The sequence below is a fragment of the Coregonus lavaretus genome (genome assembly GCF_964263955.1).
Source record: "Coregonus lavaretus genome assembly, chromosome: 33".
Classification (NCBI taxonomy): Eukaryota; Metazoa; Chordata; class Actinopteri; order Salmoniformes; family Salmonidae; genus Coregonus; species Coregonus lavaretus.
In genome coordinates, this window is record NC_140020.1 from 35,272,148 (window position 1) to 35,289,829 (window position 17,682).

The 17,682-nt window shown below is 42.9% G+C and overlaps 1 protein-coding gene across 2 annotated transcripts in view; it reads right to left on the reverse strand.

The window, feature by feature from the left end:
• The window catches only part of LOC311108719 (syntaxin-binding protein 5-like), a gene marked incomplete at both ends in the record, with an annotated part of 136,316 nt that overhangs the window by 66,172 nt on the left and 52,462 nt on the right, over positions 1-17,682 (reverse strand). For both annotated transcript variants that reach the window (XM_084151441.1, XM_084151440.1), the window contains one exon: positions 6,408-6,542. In XM_084151441.1, coding sequence (XP_084007567.1) covers positions 6,408-6,542 — 135 coding nt within the window. The remainder of the gene's footprint in view (positions 1-6,407; positions 6,543-17,682) is intronic.

The window sequence follows — 17,682 nt, forward strand, 5'->3', positions numbered from 1 at the left end:
TTGGTGGAGTGCTGCAGAGATGGTTGTCCTTCTGGAAAGTTCTCCCATCTCCACAGAGGAACTCTAGAGCTCTGTCAGAGTGACCATCGGGTTCTTGGTCACCTCCCTGACCAAGGCCCTTCTTCCCCGATTACTCAGTTTGGCCGGGCGGCCAGCTCTAGGAAGAGTCTTGGTGTTTCCAAACTTCTTCCATTTAAGAATGATGGAGGCCATTGTGTTCTTGGGGATTTTTATTTATTTAATCCATTTTAGAATAAGGCTGTAACGTAACAAAATGTGGAAAAAGTCAAGGGGTGTGAAAACTTTCTGAAGGTACTGTATATACAACGAGCAAAGTGATCATGCTGTTTTTATGTGGCTGCTATGAAAGTGAACTGTGTTTGCATGTGATCAAGGGTGCATTCATTCCACCGATTCTGTTGAAAAACATTTCTTAAACGGAAGCAAACTGAACGGAATGGGGATAAACATACTGGAATTTATCCAATAAAAACTCACATTTGGAACTGTTGGACTAATGATTACACCCTATATCAGGTAGATGCAGGCAAAAGTGTGCAAGGTGGTATAGAATGCATCACTGTCTGCCCCCTTGATTACAAAAAAATCTCTCAACCTGTGCACCTACGTTGTAAACTTTCATTCATGCTGTAGGCTAGGTTGTAGCAAACAAAAAATTTGAGTATCGTGTAGTAGCCTAAACCTATCGATTTTACATTGAGCTGGGTGAATGGAATATCAATGACAGTAATTCAATATGCTGTAATGGAAACAATAATAATAAAACAATTATCATCCTCCCTCATGATAAATGGCACGGACCACCACTGGTCTGTAGAGGTGCTATCTTTATCAGCATAATAAAAGCTGATAGTATTTCAACCACATAAAATATGCATCCAAGCCGAACTGAAATCTTATCATAAACATGTTGGGTCATTTTCAGAGCTTTCTATTTCAGGGTCAAACTCACGTCATTTGGAAATGGTGCACAGAAAATCATTCAGTTTTTTTTGTTATTGCATTTTCTCCCCAGTCCCTAAACGTCTTTGCTCCGCATTCTATGGATTTATGACACTATTCTGGTGAGCAAGGGTTTCTTTAGTCTTGTAGGGCAACATATAATGACAGAAGAGAAGCTGCATGTATATAACTATAGACAAGTTGACTAACAAATAGCCTACCAAAATGTCAGAAATTATATGCAGAAACATATCTAAATCAGGCAAAAAAAAATACTGTACCCCCTGTCAAAAAATCGTTCCGCCATCTATGACTGTAGCCTACAGCGCATTTTCTATATTAGCGGGTTAGGGTTGGGTGCGGGCCTGAGATTTTCACTTTATCACATGTACAGTGGGGGGAAAAAGTATTTAGTCAGCCACCAATTGTGCAAGTTCTCCCACTTAAAAAGACGAGAGAGGCCTGTAAATAACAGCCGGTCTCAAGGTAATTGGCCTTTCATGAAAATAAACACATTTAGCATCTCCTGGCTTCCACGCATAGCCTACAAGCCACTGATCCAGACCTTTGGAACATCTACATTTAAAAAAGTATAATAAATCCATTTAATATAGCCTACACCATCACAATAAATCCATTATTTATTTTAGACAGGTCTAAAGAAAAACATGATATGAAGAAAATGTAATCTATTTCAGAAGAACAGAATAGCATAGTCTGAGTTTTCCTTATGTTAGGCCCTGATCTGGCTATGCCATTTGGCTGTGGGCTACACTAGTTCATTTAGCAGACAAGATTTGCTTAGAATTCCGTGACATTATTTTATACTATTTCATAGTATGAAGAATATAATTGAACATAGCTGAATAAAATAGAAAGGATGATTTCAAACGATTTCTGAGGGAGTGCGCACATGCGGCTATTCCGTCTTGAGCTGTTAACAAAGAAACAGGTCCTCATATATGCTTAATTTAGAGTTAATTATGTGATACAAACATTGGGCTATATGTTTAGATTTTTAATACATTCTATGGCTGCATGATGTGACTCTAATGTTGATTTGAAAAAAGTTGCATGGAAGGCATGAGCTCTGCTTTGTTTCTTGAACAGGCTGCACACACATCATCAGTCTCTCATTCACAATTTGACAAGCACTTGATAATGCCTCGAATTTCCTGGCGTCATCTACCTAGTGTGGCCATAATGCCCCCTAAAAACATCCATGCCTTTTGCGGCCAGTGGCCGTTGTGCCCTTCGGCTGAATACATTGATGTCAGAGTGATTAAAGGGACAATAGAGTAATGAGTACCAGGCAGTTAGCAAGTTTGGAAGGCTACTAATGACCATCAGCAGCATCAGAGCTTGGAGAAGCCTAGTTACCATGACTAAATGGTCACATGGAATTTGACTGCGGTCATGATTCGTGACTGCCAGTGTGGCGGTAATACGGTCACCGTAACAGCCCTAGATCCACGCACCACTACTACACACAATACCGCATAATGTCAAAGTGGAATTATGTTTTTAGACATTTTTACTAATTAATTAAAAATGAAAAGATGAAATGTCTTGAGTCAATAAGTATTCAACCCCTTTGTTATGGCAAGCCTAAATAAGTAGTAAAAAGGAGTCAACATTTGCTTAACAAGTCACATAATAAATTGCATGGACTCAATCTGTGTGCAATAATAGTGTTTAACATGATTTTTGAATGACTACCTCATGTCTATACCCCACACATAGTTATCTGTAAGGTCCCTCAGTCGAGCAGTGAATTTCAAACACAGATTAAATCACAAAGACCAGGGAGGTTTTCCAATGCCTCTTAAAGAAGGGCACCTATTGGTAGATGGGTAAAAAAAAGCAGACATTGAATATCCCTTTGAGCATGGTGAAGTTATTAATTACACTTTTGATGGTGTATCAATACACTCAGTCACTACAAAGATACAGGCATCCTTCCTAACTCAATTGCCAGAGAGGAAGGAAACCACTCAGGGATTTCACCATGAAGCCAATGTTGACTTCAAAACAGTTACAGAGTTTAATGGCTGTAAAAGGAGAAAACTGAGGATGGATCAACAACATTGTAGTTACTCCACAACACTAACCAAAATGATAGAGTGAAAAGAAGGAAGCCTGTACAGAATAACAAATATTCCAAAACACGCATCCTGATTGCAATAAGGCATTAAAGTAAAACTGCAAAAAAATGTGGCAATTAAATTAACTTTACAGTATGTCCTGAATGCAAAGTCTTATGTTTGGGGCAAATCCAACACAACACACCACTGAGTACGACTCTTCATATTTTCAATCATGGTGGTGGCTGCATCATGTTATGGGAATGCTTGTCATTGTCAAGGACTAGGGAGTTTTTTGGGGGGGATAAAAAGAAACAGACTAGAGCTAAGCACAGGCAATATCTTAGAGGAAAACCTGGTTCAGTCTGCTTTCCAACAGACACTTGGAGACAAATTCACCTTTCAACGGGACAATAACCTGGAGTTGCTTACCAAGATGACATTGAATATTCGTAAGTGGCCTAGTTACAGTTAAAGACTTACAGTGGCTTGAAAATATATGGCAAGACTTGAAAATGCCTATTTTAGCAATAATCAAAAATCAACTTGACAGAGCTTGAAGAATTTTACCCAGAAACACTCACAGCTGTAATCGTGATTCTAACATGTATTGAAATTAGTGTTTCATTTTTCATTATTTGTTTTGACAAATGTTAGAATTTTTCTTCCACTTTGACATTACAAAGTATTTTGTGTAGATCGCTGACAAAAAAGGACAATGAAGTACATTTTTATCCCACCTTGTAACACAACAAAATGTGGAAAAAGTCAAGGGGTGTGAAAACGTTCTGAAGGCACTGTACACACACTCACACAGACACACACACACGCCCACACAAACACATGTTTTTCAAAGCGTGTATGGGTTAAGGTGTTTGAGATTTTGAGTTCAGTTTTTTTGGAAACAGAGAGAGTGAAAGTGAGAGAAGCAGGGGATAGGATAAGGAGGGGAGAGGAGGACACACTGTGTTCAGTAGAGCATGTATAAGAGTGTGTTGACGTGTCCCTTTAGTCGGGGAACACCATGGCAGCTCCAGGACTGTCAGGCACTACTCCTCAGAGACCCATACTGTCACCCGTTCCTCTCCTCCACCTCTCTTGTTCCTCTACCCCAAACCGCCTTCCCTTTCTCTACCCACTCTTTCCTTCCTCTTGTCTATCCTCTCACCTCTCCTTCTCTCCTATCCCCCCACCCTCCTTTATCAACTCCTCTCCTCTCTCCACGAGCATACCAGACAAGCTAAATTACTTCTATGCTCGCTTTGAGGCAAGTAACACTGAAACATGCATGAGAGCATCAGCTGTTCCAGACGACTGTGTGATCACGCTCTCTGTAGCCGATGTGAGTAAGACCTTTAAACAGGCCGCAGGGCCAGACGGATTACCAGGATGTGTACTCCAGGCACACGCTGACCAACTGGCAAGTGTCTTCACTGACATTTTCAACCTCTCCCTGTCTGAGACAGTAATACCAACATGTTTCAAGCAGACCACCATAGTCCCTGTGCCCAAGAACACTAAGGTAACCTGCCTAAATGACTACCGACCCGTAGCACTCACGTCTGTAGCCATGAAGTGCTTTGAAAGGCTGGTCATGGCTCACATCAACATCATTATCCCAGAAACCCTAGACCCACTCCAATTTGCATACCGCCCCAACAGATCTACAGATGATGCAATCTCTATTGCGCTCCACACTGCCCTTTTCCACCTGGACAAAAGGAACACCTACGTGAGAATGCTATTCATTGACCACAGCTCAGCGTTCAACACCATAGTGCCCTCAAAGCTCATCACTAAGCTAAGGAACCTGGAACTAAACACCTTCCTCTGCAACTGGATCCTGGACTTCCTGACGGGCCGTTCCCAGGTGGTAAGGGTAGGTAACAACACATCCGCCACGCTGATCCTCAACACGGGGGACCCTCAAGGGGTGCGTACTCAGTCCCCTCCTGTACTCCCTGTTCCCTCATGACTGCATGGCCAGGTACAACTCTAACACCATCATTAAGTTTGCAGATGACACAACAGTGGTAGGCCTGATCACTGACAACGACGAGACAGCCTATAGGGAGGAGGTCAGAGACCTGGCCGTGTGGTGCCAGGACAACGACAGGTTGTAGTGGAGCAGGTTGAGAGCTTCAAGAACAAACGAATATGGTCCAAGCACACCAAGACAGTTGTGAAGAGGGCACGACAAAACTATTCCCCCTAAGGAGACTGAAAGGATTTGGCATGGGTCCTCAGATCCTCAAAAGGTTATACAGCTGCACCATCGAGAGCATTCTGACTGGTTGCATCACTGACTGGTATGGCAACTGCTCAGCCTCCGACCGCAAGGTCCAGTACATCACTGGGGCAAAGCTTCCTGCCATCCAGGACCTCTATACCAGGCGGTGTCAGAGGAAGGCCCTAAAAATTGTCAAAGACTACAGCACAGCGCCAAGTCTAGGTCCAAGAGGCTTCTAAAAGCTTCTACCCCCAAGCCATAAGACTCCTGAACATCTAATCAAATGTCTACCCAGACTATTTGCATTGCCCTCCCCCCCCCCCCCCCCCTCCACTTTTACGCTGCTGCTACTCTCTGTTTATTATCTATGCATAGTCACTTTAATAACTCTACCTACATGTACATATTACCTCAATTACCTCAACTAACCGGTACCCCCGCACCTTGACTCAGTAACAGTACCCCCTGCAATTGTTATTTTACTGCTGCTCTTTAATTATTTGTTACCTTTCATTCTTATTTTTGTAGGTATTCTTTCTTAAAACTGCATTATTGGTTAAGGGCTTGTAAGCATTTCACTGTAAGGTCTACACCTGTTGTATTCAGCGCATGTGACAAATACAATTTGATTTGATTTGATTTATCCTCTATTCCCCTTCTGTCTTTGTCGCTCCCTCTCATCTCCCCCTCTCCTCTCCTCTCCTCCTCCCTTTCCTCTCAGCACTGTTGAGACAGGATGTCTGTACATGCCCAACACTGATCTTAACAGACATCTGTTCCGCCCCTCACTATGAGACAGGAAGAGACAGGATTGAGAAAATGCTACAAAACTCAAGAGTGAATTATGCAAGCTCTAGAGCAGAAACAAAATGGAGGATGTCAACAGCAAAACAAAAACCCATGAAATAGCACAGTATCTTACAAATACTTTAACCCCATGCTGAAGAGGCCTCCTAAATAAGAGTCAGATAGTGATTCACATCCTTTCTCCTTCACACCTGCAGTTACTGAAGCCACCAGGTGTGTATGAAGCCTAGAGGTGACTAAGAGGCTCTTTGATAGCTATGTCCATTCCACCACAAGCCCTTGTGACAGTGTGACGAGGCGAAGTGGATGGTGTTGACACTCACAGTTCGATGGCTTTGTTCCACATAATGACGTAGCCTGAGAGTGTGAAGGACTCCACGTTGACGATGTGGATGTTTCCTTTCTCTGTGCCGATGTACAGCCATTTACTCTGGAAGGGCAGGTGGACGAACGTGATCCTGGAAGACAGGGAGAGAAAAGAGAGAGTTTATGTAGGAGTTAAGAGACACAGGGAAATAGAGACACAGAGAGGTAGTAAAAGTAGTAGCATTAGACAAAGAGAGAGAAAAGAGAAAGGTATTGCTGGTGATATCCTATTTGCATTTTACAACACAGAAACTGTGCAGTTTAAGACTTGTTTTCTACAGTGAGCTTAATAATACTGAGCTGAGACCAAGGTGACGGTGGAGGTGTTTAAAACTCTATTGGGCACCTAATTACCGGACTGATACGAGAGAAGAGGACTGGACCAGAACACGTTACCCTTCCTTCCCTACTCTCCGTTTCATCTTCATTCTTTCATCAATTTGTCCAATACTTCCACTTGTCCTTCAACCATCAATCAATCCATCCATCCATCCATCCATCCATCCATCCATCCATCCATCCATCCATCCATCCATCCATCCATCCATCCATCCATCCATCCATCCATCTAGGTGAAGTTTAATGAATGGTCAAAAGCCTTTGAAAGCTACATCAGTCTCTACCTGAGTCAGCTTCTACCCCCAAGCCATAAGACTCCTAAATACTTATGACCGCTAAATAGTTAATCAATGTTTACCCGGACTATCTGCACTGAACCTATCTTGCACTGACTCTATACACAATCACAAGACTACACACTACTATATACATATTCACACACACTGCACTGACACTCTCACACAAAACCCACACGCATTCACATATACTACATACACACACGCACACATAACACAGACACGCATACCGACAACACAAACCCACATACACACACATGCACACACATACCAACACAACACAAACACACATACACACACACACTTTTACACTCATCATATGCTGCTGCTACTTCTTTATTTTACTATCCTGATGCCTAGTCACTTTATCCTGCCTTCATGTACCTCATACCCCTGCACATTGATCTGGTACTGGTACTCCCTGTATATAGCTCCATTCTTGTGTATTGTATTCCTTTTTTAACTCTGCAAAGTTTCACCCGTTGTATTCGGCGCATGTGACAAATACAATTTCATTAGATTTTACCTATAACCCAATGGTCATCTAACCCTACTAGTTATTTTGACCTGGAATCAGCACTATCTTTATAACAAGCCCTTCTCAAGTCCTCCTAATGGTGCATGAATAAAACAGGACCAACGTAGGTCGAACCGGTCATCCAACCAGGTCTGATATACCTGAACCAAGCACTTCTGACCAGAACCACACTCTCTCAGGGAAGGAGGGAGAAAAAAGAGGAGAGAAATGAAGAGGGGGAGGGAGGAAGAAGACTAGCGTAATTGTAGAGTTAGCTGAGTGTAGCCAATCCAAGTAGCTAGGTAGCTAGCTCACTTTTGTATGCAAGTCAATGAGAACAAGATGGCTTTTTTTTATTTTTTTTTATTTTTTACAAACGAGGACTCATATTGAGTGTATTTACATATGTGCATATGAACCACGCTCATGATATGTATTTTAGAAAGTTACTTTTTATGACATTTGTATTTAATTGTTAACCGCTAGCTATCTTAGTGATAGGCGATAGCTAGCCTTGCATTTCGTCTTAGCTAGCTATTTATGGATTCTGTTATTGTTAGCTGTCTATTGGTTTTTGTTACATTTAATACACATGCCTAAAATGGATTTTAATGTATTTGAAAATGAGTGAATGTGTTTGCTATTGGAATGAATGTAAGCAAATACTTTTACATAATCTATACAGCTAAAAACGACAGTTGACATTGAGGTTAAAGAAACTATGCTTTGTCAATTTACCAGATTTTGCTAACCATTACTTTGGACAAAATCAGACGAAAATATTATTGTAACACTTTCTATATAAAAATCTAAAATAACAGCTCAATTTGAGCAAATTCTGAATTTGTGATTAATCGTGATTAATCACAGCAAATCCTGCGATTCACTCGATTAAATATTTAAACGTTTGACAGCCCTATTTTGAATTGAACAGTCAATATGCTGAGATTGAGAGAAATTGATAATACATTTAGTTGGAAGAGAAACCCAGTGTTATTCCTCTTGGTCTAATGTTCAAGACATTGGCTGCTCCCATGGGAGACCCAGGTTCTAATCCCGCCGGTTATAAAAGCACACGTGAAATGTAGAATATCACATGTGAAATGTTGGGAAACCATGTGTGAAAAATGTCAGAAACAAATAACATCTTCTTCACTTGACATTTGTTCACGTGATTTGTCCCCGAGTTCTGCTCTGTTGGCTACAGAGATGGGTATAAGAGCCCCTAAAGCAATCCTGTCCCATAGGCTCTGCTCATCCCTGTCTTTCCCTGACTAGTCCCCAATGACGTATGACACACAACTCAAGAACACATCATCATCTGGTTCTGTGGACTGGACACACACATGCACGCACCCATACACACACCTCTCACACATGCACACAGCTGTACACACAGCTCTCCCTCTCCCTTTCCTCCTCTCTCTCTCTTCCTGTGTCCATCTTTCGGATTCTCCTCCCTCTCCTTTTTCCCCAAACCCAATCCCCCTCCTCCCCTTCTCTCCTTCTCTTTCTCTATGTGTTTTTCTCCCTCAGTCTGTCTCTCAGTATCTTTCTGGCTGAAAGGCAATAGTGAGAAGCAGTGCATACTGTCAGACTGTACACACACACACACACACACAAGCACACACACACATATACCTGAGTAGAGCTGGTGCCTGTCTCTGCTCCACTGCTCTGCAGTACCATGAATATATTCATGGAGTTCAGGAGATGAGTCAGGCTGCTTGACATGCATCACATACACACACAAACACACAATCACAAAGCATGAGAACTCTCGCGCACACCAATATACTTACATACCAAAACGCAATCGCTCATTCATGCATACACACTTGTTCACACACACACAACAGATTCACACATGCATATCTAGTCATGACAGCTAGTGGCGTTATCATATTGCCAGTAGGTGGGAGGTAATTGATTTCATGTGTTGTGCCATAGACCCATCTGCACTATCATATGTGTGTGTGTGATGTTTTTGCATACATAGCATACTGTATGTGTGTGTATGTGTGTGTGTGTACGTGTGTGTGAGTGTGTGTGTGTGTGTGTACGTGCGTGCGTACGTGTGTGTGAGATAACTAATCAAGTATTCCCCTGGCACACACTTAGCGCCCATAGGAGACATCCTCAGGGTTGATTGGAAAGGAAAAGTAAGGAACATAATTGCACATGAGTTTGTCTAAGTGCTTTTACATCTCACAAGAGCCTATCATATCTATAAAAGAAGATGCTTCTCCTAGAATTTCTCAGAATTTCTCCCCTATGTGAAAGCTAGGTGAATTGCAACAGCACTAGGCTGCATTCAAAACAAATCTCCCCCCTCCCCATTTCCCCGTAACATGGCGGAGACTTTCGGCTTTGGTCCACCAGCTTCAAACAGCTGTAAAATCAATATATTTTGTTTAAAAATATATATATTTCACACCAATTTAGATGGTACATTGATTCCCTTCACTATTCAGTGCTTGTTTTCTCACATAAAATGAAATTGAGCAAACAGTGTAGAATTATAGCAACCAGGAAATTACAGAGCGATTTCTACTAGATAACACAGACACAAAGTCAAAACAGCTTTCCCATTTTGACAACAGATGCCACTCCGGCAGGAGGAATCAATAGGCGAGTATCACAGCCAATCACAACACTGTGGGTAAGTAATACTGTGAAACACCATCATTCCACTATTAATGCAGTTATATTATGGACATTTTCAGAAATTATAATGCAAAAATGCAAAAAAATCCTATGTGGTCACAACACATGTAACAAGCATAGAGGCTGCATGCCGAACACATTTCCTCAGCAATGATAATCTACAGTACCAAGCTGATAGATTTGCTATTAACTATATAAAAAAAGATGAAACATGATCTGATCTGACACATTCTATGGTTGAACATAAATGTGTATTACTCCCTGTGTCACTGATTACCTACTGTATGATGTCATTTCCTGTGATGAAACAAAGGTAGGGGAATCAGTTTTGATTATTATTTTATTTTTTCATAATGGCAAAAACTTAACTTAAACTTAAATTGGTTAAAATTGTGATATATTACTAAATATATTTCTAAATAGTTCTAATTGATTACATTTTGTTTGCAAAAGCAATGTCCCCTTGGTGTGACACAATTCTGTGATTAGGAGGGTTCTCTTGCAATGAGGAAGTACAGAAGACATTGCCGTAGCACATGACAGTTATTTGCATTAGGCCTATTTGTATCCTGTTGCAATTTTTATATTTTTAAGTGGTTCTGAGTGCAATTATTACATATTCATTCTCCCACGCCTGGTTTCTCATTCTCGGGCAGGTGATCATTGATTACTCTGGCGACCTCTGGGTCTGTCTCTGCCACCTGGGGAGGGTCTGGTTCTTTTACCTGGCCCTAGTCAATCAATCAATCAAATGTATTTATAGAGCCCTTGTCACAAAGTGCTTATACAGAAACCGAGCCTAAAACCCCAGAGAGCAAGCAATGCAGATGTAGAGGCTTGTTGGCTAGGAAAAACTCCCTAGAAAGGCAGGAACCTAGTGATGGTGCAGGCAGCTAATGGGGACTGGATGTGGTGCTCCCATTCCTGGTCTCACTCCCTGCATTAGACCTCTCTGTCTGTCCTATCAGTTTCTCTCATCCTGACCGATTGGCATACGTGATCCACCTTGGGAGGGCCCCATCAGTGGTGCCTCTTTTGGAGACTGTTCACTCTGCCTCCAATACGACCGGCCAGTCTCACTTCGAGCAAGAACCAGTCAACCCATATGTCTCAGTGGTCAGTTTCTCAAACCCCGTCGTTGGCTAAGTTGTGTGGTATACTCCAAAAACCCTCCAAAGGAACACCTCTTGAGCGGCACCTTGTCTCCCGGCTGTGGATAGGTTGTGGCCTCCCACTGGGTGCGCACGAGTGTGCATGGGTATCCTCCATCACTGGAGGACTGTGCCCCTGTGCCTCGCTGCATGCCCAGGTAAACCTCAATGTTGTGGGGGGCTACCTGGTTGATCCTACCAGTAGCATATTCTTGTCCCAAAGATTAAGCCATGCAAGTCTTAGTACACACGGTCGATACAGTGAAACTGTGAATGGCTCATTAAATCAGGTATGGCTCCAACGTTACTTGGATAACTGTGGCAATTCCTGACCTTCAGGATGCGTGTATTTATCAGACCAAAAACCCATGCGTGGTGCTCTCGGGCGCCCCGGCCGCTTTTGGTGACGCTTCGTGGTTCTGACGTCTAATTTGCCTGCCCTATCAACTTTCAATGGTACTTTCTGTGCCTACCATGGTGACGGAGAGGGAGCCTAAGAATTGGCTGCCAAATCCAAGGAAGGCAGCAGGCCCGCAAATTATCCACTCCCGACTCGGGGAGGTAGTGACGAAAAATAACAATACAAAATGCTTTTGAGTCCCTGTCTTTGGAATGAGTACACTTTAAATCCCTTTCATGAGGATCCATTATTGGTGTTTAGAACTGGTGGTTGGAAGCCTTTTCACAGTGGTAAGAAACTTCTGAAAGTGTCATTATTTATGTTTGATTAACCGTACAATCTGACTGCCTATTGTGTATTGTCCATCAGTGTGACATAATGTCCTACGGTGTGACACTGATAAATGAAAGGAAAAAAAACGTGTTGTCTTGGACAAAATGTACAAATAATTGTTAGCATGAGGCAGGTAACATTATCATAATACATAAGTAAACTTGCTTTTTGTCTAGGTTTAGTAACATTACTGTGAATCTTACCCAAAATGTAATGGCGAGACACTTGGGTATCATCATTGTACAAGGAAATTGTGTTTTTCAATTAAAATGCCAGAATATGAATATGAAAGATAGAAGTAACTACTACTGAGTAAAAATATTTTTCTTGCCTATTTGGGAATCATTCAACCTTTATAGTAACATTAATTATAATGTCCCAACAGAGGACAAATTCAAAGCACTAATGCATTAAATAGTTCATTAAATTGGATATAAACTTAACATTTAAGGTGGCCATATACGTTTATTACTTAGACATAGTTTATTGCAACTACAGTACATTCGGAAAGTATTCAGACTCCTTAACTTTTTCCACATTTTGTTATGTTACAGCCTTATTTGTTTCCCCCTCATCAATCTACACACAATACTCCATAATGGCAAAGCAAAAACAGTTTATTAGTTTTTTGTGTGCAAATTTAAAAATAAATACATATTGAAATATTACATTTACATAAGTATTCAGACCCTTTACTGAGTACTTTGTTGAATCACCTTTGGCAGCGATTACAGCCTCAAGTCTTCTTGGGTATGAAGCTACAAGCTTGGCACACCTGTATTTGAGGAGTTTCTCCCATTCTTCTCTGCAGATCCTCTCAAGCTCTGTCAGGTTGGATGGGGAGCGTCGCTGAACAACTATTTTCAGGTCTCTCCAGAGATGTTAGATCGGGTTCACGTCCGGGCTCTGGCAGGGCACTCAAGGACATTCAGACACTTGTCCCGAAGCCACTCCTGCGTTGTCTTGGCTGTGTGCTTAGGGTCGTTGTCCTGTTGGAAGTTGAACCTTCACCCCAGTCTGAGGTCCTGAGTGCTCTGGAGAAAGTTTTCATCAAGGATCTCTCTGTACTTTTCTCCGATCATCTTTCCCTCGAACCTGACTAGTCTCCCAGTCCCTGCCGCTGAAAAACCTCCCCACAGCATGATGCTGCCACCTCCATGCTTCACCGTAGGGATGGTGCCAGGTTTCCTCCAGACGTGATGCTTGGCATTCAGGCCAAAGAGTTCAATCTTGGTTTTATCAGACCAGAGAATCTTGTTTCTCATGGTCTGAGAGTCCTTTAGTTGCCTTTTGGCAAAGTCCAAGCGGGCTGTCATGTGCCTTTTACTGAGGAGTGGCTTCCGTCTCTGAGGAGGCCCTTCTCCCCCGATTGCTCAGTTTGGCCGGGCAGCTAGTTGGTGGTTCCAAACTTCTTCCATTTAAGAATGATGGAGGCCACTGTGTTCTTGGGGACCTTCAATGCTGCAGACATATTTTGGTACCCTTCCCCACATCTGTGCCTCGACACAATCCTGCCTCGGAGCTCTACGGACAATTAGATATGTTTTTTTACTTTAAAGCTGGAATCCTTAATAGTGAAACAGCCACGTCCGTTTGTGATATTACAACAACAAAGAAGTTACTGCATATAATGAACACTGTTTTTTCCCCTCGGAGCACGATATGTACTGCATTTCCTCAGCTCGGCAACAAAAACAATAACAACGGTGGTGGTGCGGCCAGTGGCGCTGTTTCGCCCTACTGCGGATTCATCTTTAATTTTAGAATGTTTAAAAAAAAAAATACTTTTGATTTGGCCAAATGGCAACTACCCCAATACACATACAAAAAAAGATCTGTGTCCCCAGTCCTCCTTTTATATAACTCACTCAGCCCAGCGTCCCTCACTTCATCTCCTCCTCCTGTGAAAGAAGGGGTGAAAATAGTAATGAAATGAGAGGCAACGTTATAGCCACTTGACAGAGCTCCAGTGTGTAAGTGAAGTGTGTGAGTGGTGGGAGTGTGCACACAGTGTGTGTGTGTGTGGGCTGTGTTATTAAAAAGTAGCTGGCCAATTAAGTCCTCTGTCCCCACTCTCTTTAAAAGCTTACCCTTTAATTGGCTGTGCTGTCAGATCAGCGTTGACTTGGAGCCTAAATAAGAGTTCTGGGTAGAGAACTAACCGGCCCAGCACACACAGAACCAGTCCCAGACCAAACACATGTGGTTCTCCACTCCCTTATAGTAACCCAGTGCAACAGATTTTTAATGAACTATGTTGTGGATTTGTTCCCCCAGTATGCAGTATATATTGTGGTTGGGGTTCTGTTTGTGGAGACTGTATCAAATCAGCTTCATCTAACTCGGCCAGTAAAAAAAAAAAAAAAACGCTGAAAGCCTGCATCTGCAGCCAGGAGGCGACAGAGTCCCCACAGCCACAATGACTAGGCAAAACTCTTCTCCTCACCTCTCTTCTCCTCTCCTTTCATCTCCTCTCATCCCCTCTCATCTCCTCTCCAATCCTCTCTTTTCCTTTTGTTTCCTTTCCTCTCCACTCCTTTCCTGTTCTCTTATTTTCTCTCCTCCCCTCCTCTTCTTTCCTCCAGCCCCTCTCACCAACCCACTGACTCAGCCACTACTCTGTGAATGGAACACAGTGTTCCAACAAGACTTTCTCTGTCCTCATCTCCACTTATCTGATGGGACTGGATCAGTTATAGTTGTGGATAGGAGGGATTTCTGCAACACAAACTATTTTCTGATCAGCGTGGTGAAGGAGAGGAGACAAGGAGATGGCGAAGGAAATGACAAGGAAGGGGGAGCACACGGTTGAGAGTTTGGGGACATGATCTTTCTCTAATCATGAAGAGTAGTTTGTCGTAGTTCAACATTGGGTGAGGCTAAGCTGATCTTAGATCTGTGGAAACCAAAAACGTTGCTACTACCTGGAGTGTTATTATCCGTGACTGTGTCCCTCAGCCAAGCAGGCTCCACTTTACTAATGTTTTTCACCCCAAAACCCTACAGAGGTCAACAACATAAAGTAACCTCTTTAGTCACTGCTATGGCTGTCTTCATACGCCCTACACACATTCTGTTATGATGTTGCTTCAAAATTGTTACTTCAACACCATTTATCAGTGTCACTTAGAGGTGTGATAAGTAGACTCGGTCGGCTGTGGCTGTTTGAAAAACATCCCAAGCCGTGTGAGAGCATTTCAGTCACACAGAATATCAAGGAAGGGAGGGGATAATCATGTGGGTTCAGTGTACAGGACTGTTGAGTTCACTCCTGTTGCTCAGGGAGGCAGGCAGGCTGTGTTCGAGAGCCACACTCACTAAATGTCACACACAGTCACAGACTCGGCAGGAACACATTCAGCCTATAAAGACGCTGCTGGGCACCTGTCCGTCACATCAGCAGCGTTAGCTCTAACGATTAACCCCTTCCCCTATAAGGCTGAGGGATCATGGAAGGAACACCATTATTTGCTCTGATAGTTAAGCCTTGCGTCTGTCATTGGAGCAGAAAGTTGACCCCTCCCACTTGAAGTGAGGTGATTCTGCACTCCAGTAACTTGCTATTTGACTTCAAACTTATTGAGTCAAAATGTAGTAAAATAAAAAAACTACTGATGCTTTCTAATAATTTTATGAATGACCAATTATACTAAGATTACATAATTCAGCATTGTGTCACCTAACAGCTTGTAAATACTCAAAGAACAGTGTGTGTGTGTGTGTGTGTGTGTGTGTGTGTGTGTGTGTGTGTGTGTGTGTGTGTGTGTGTGAGTGTGTGTGTGTGTGTGTGTGTGAGTGTGTGTGTGTGTGGTCACATCTGCAGTAGGCTGGGTAGGAGCGATTGATCGGAATAATGTAGTTGCTGGGTTGGAAAGAAGGAGAGGGGGAGGAGGATAAAAGAGGGACATCAGGTGCACTTGCCACCTTTATCCTGGGGCGGGACAGGACTGACAGATACCCTTTATACATAAGCCTTAGTTTATATAGAGAAGAACGATTGCCAGTGAACAGACAGGAGCACGCGACACGCTACTAAACACACTACTAAACACAAGACCTCTTCCATTCCTGTCATTATTGAAAGAGATTGTAATAGGACTCCTTAATGCTAGATCCCTCACTTCATAGTCAATGAAGCCCCAAAATTGCCTACCCTGGAAGCCTGTGTTTCAGACATAAGGAAGTGGATGGCGGCAAATGTTTTACATTTAAACTCGCACAAAAAAGAAATGCTAGTTCTAGGTCCCAAGAAACAAAGAGATCTGCTGTTTGATCTGACAATTAATCTTGATGGTTGTACAGTCGTCTCAAATAAAACTGTGAAGGACCTCGACTTTACTCTGGACCCTGATCTCTCTTTTGACGAACATATCAAGAATATTTCAAGGGCAGCTTTTTTCCACCTTCGTAACACTAAATACAGCTGCTAGAATCTTGACTAGAACAAAAATATTTCATCATATTACACCAGTGCTATTACATTGGCTTCCTGTTAAGGCTAGGGCTGATTTCAAGGTTTTACTGCTAATCTACAAAGCATTACATGGACTTGCTCCTACGTACCTCTCCGGTTTAGTCCTGCCATACATACCTACACGTACGCTACGGTCACAAGACGCAGGCCTCCTTATTTTCCATAGAATTTCTAAGCAAACAGCTGGAGGCAGGGCTTTCCTATAGAGCTCAATTTTTATGGAATGGTCTGCCTATCCATATGAGAGACGCAGACTCTGTCTCAACCTTAAAGTCTATACTGAAGACTCATCTCTTCAGTAGGTCATATGATTGAGTGTAGTCTGCCTGGCCGGCTCCCCTCTCTCCACTGGGATTCTCTGCCTCTGACCCTATTATGGGGGCTGAGTCACTGGCTTACTTGTGCTTTTCCATGCCGTCCCTAGGTGGCATCACATCGTGCCAGGCTTTTTTTGCTATACTCAACTTGAGTGGGTTGAGTCATTGACGTAATCTTTCTGTCCGGTCTTGCACCCCCTCAGGCTCGTGCGGTATAGGAGACATTCGTGGGCTATACTCATCCTGTCTAAGGTTAGTAAGTTGGTGGTCTGTTGATATCCCTTAAGTGGTGTGGGCTGTGCTTTGGCAAAGTGGTTGGCCCTGTCCGGGGGTATCGTCTCAGCCTCCAGTATCTATGCTGCAATAGTCTACGTGTCCTGGGGGCTAGGATCAGTCTGTCCTATAGTCTGAATTTAAGTATGCTCCCTCTAATTCTCCCATCTCTCTCCCTCTCTCTCTCCCCCATCTCTCTCTCTCTCCCTCGCTCTTGCTCTCTCTCTCCCTCGCTCCAGGGGCCTGAGCCGTAGGACCATGCCTCAGGACTACCTGGCCTGATGACTCCTGGCTGTCCCCAGTCCACCTTGTTGTGCTGCTGATCTAGTTTCTGCTGTTTTGCCTGTGGCTATGGAACCCTGACCTGTTCACCAGACGTGCTACCTTGTCGTGCTGCTGCTCCAGTTTTTCAACTGTTCTGCCTGCGGCTATTCACCGGAAGTGCCACCTTGTTCCGGATCTGCT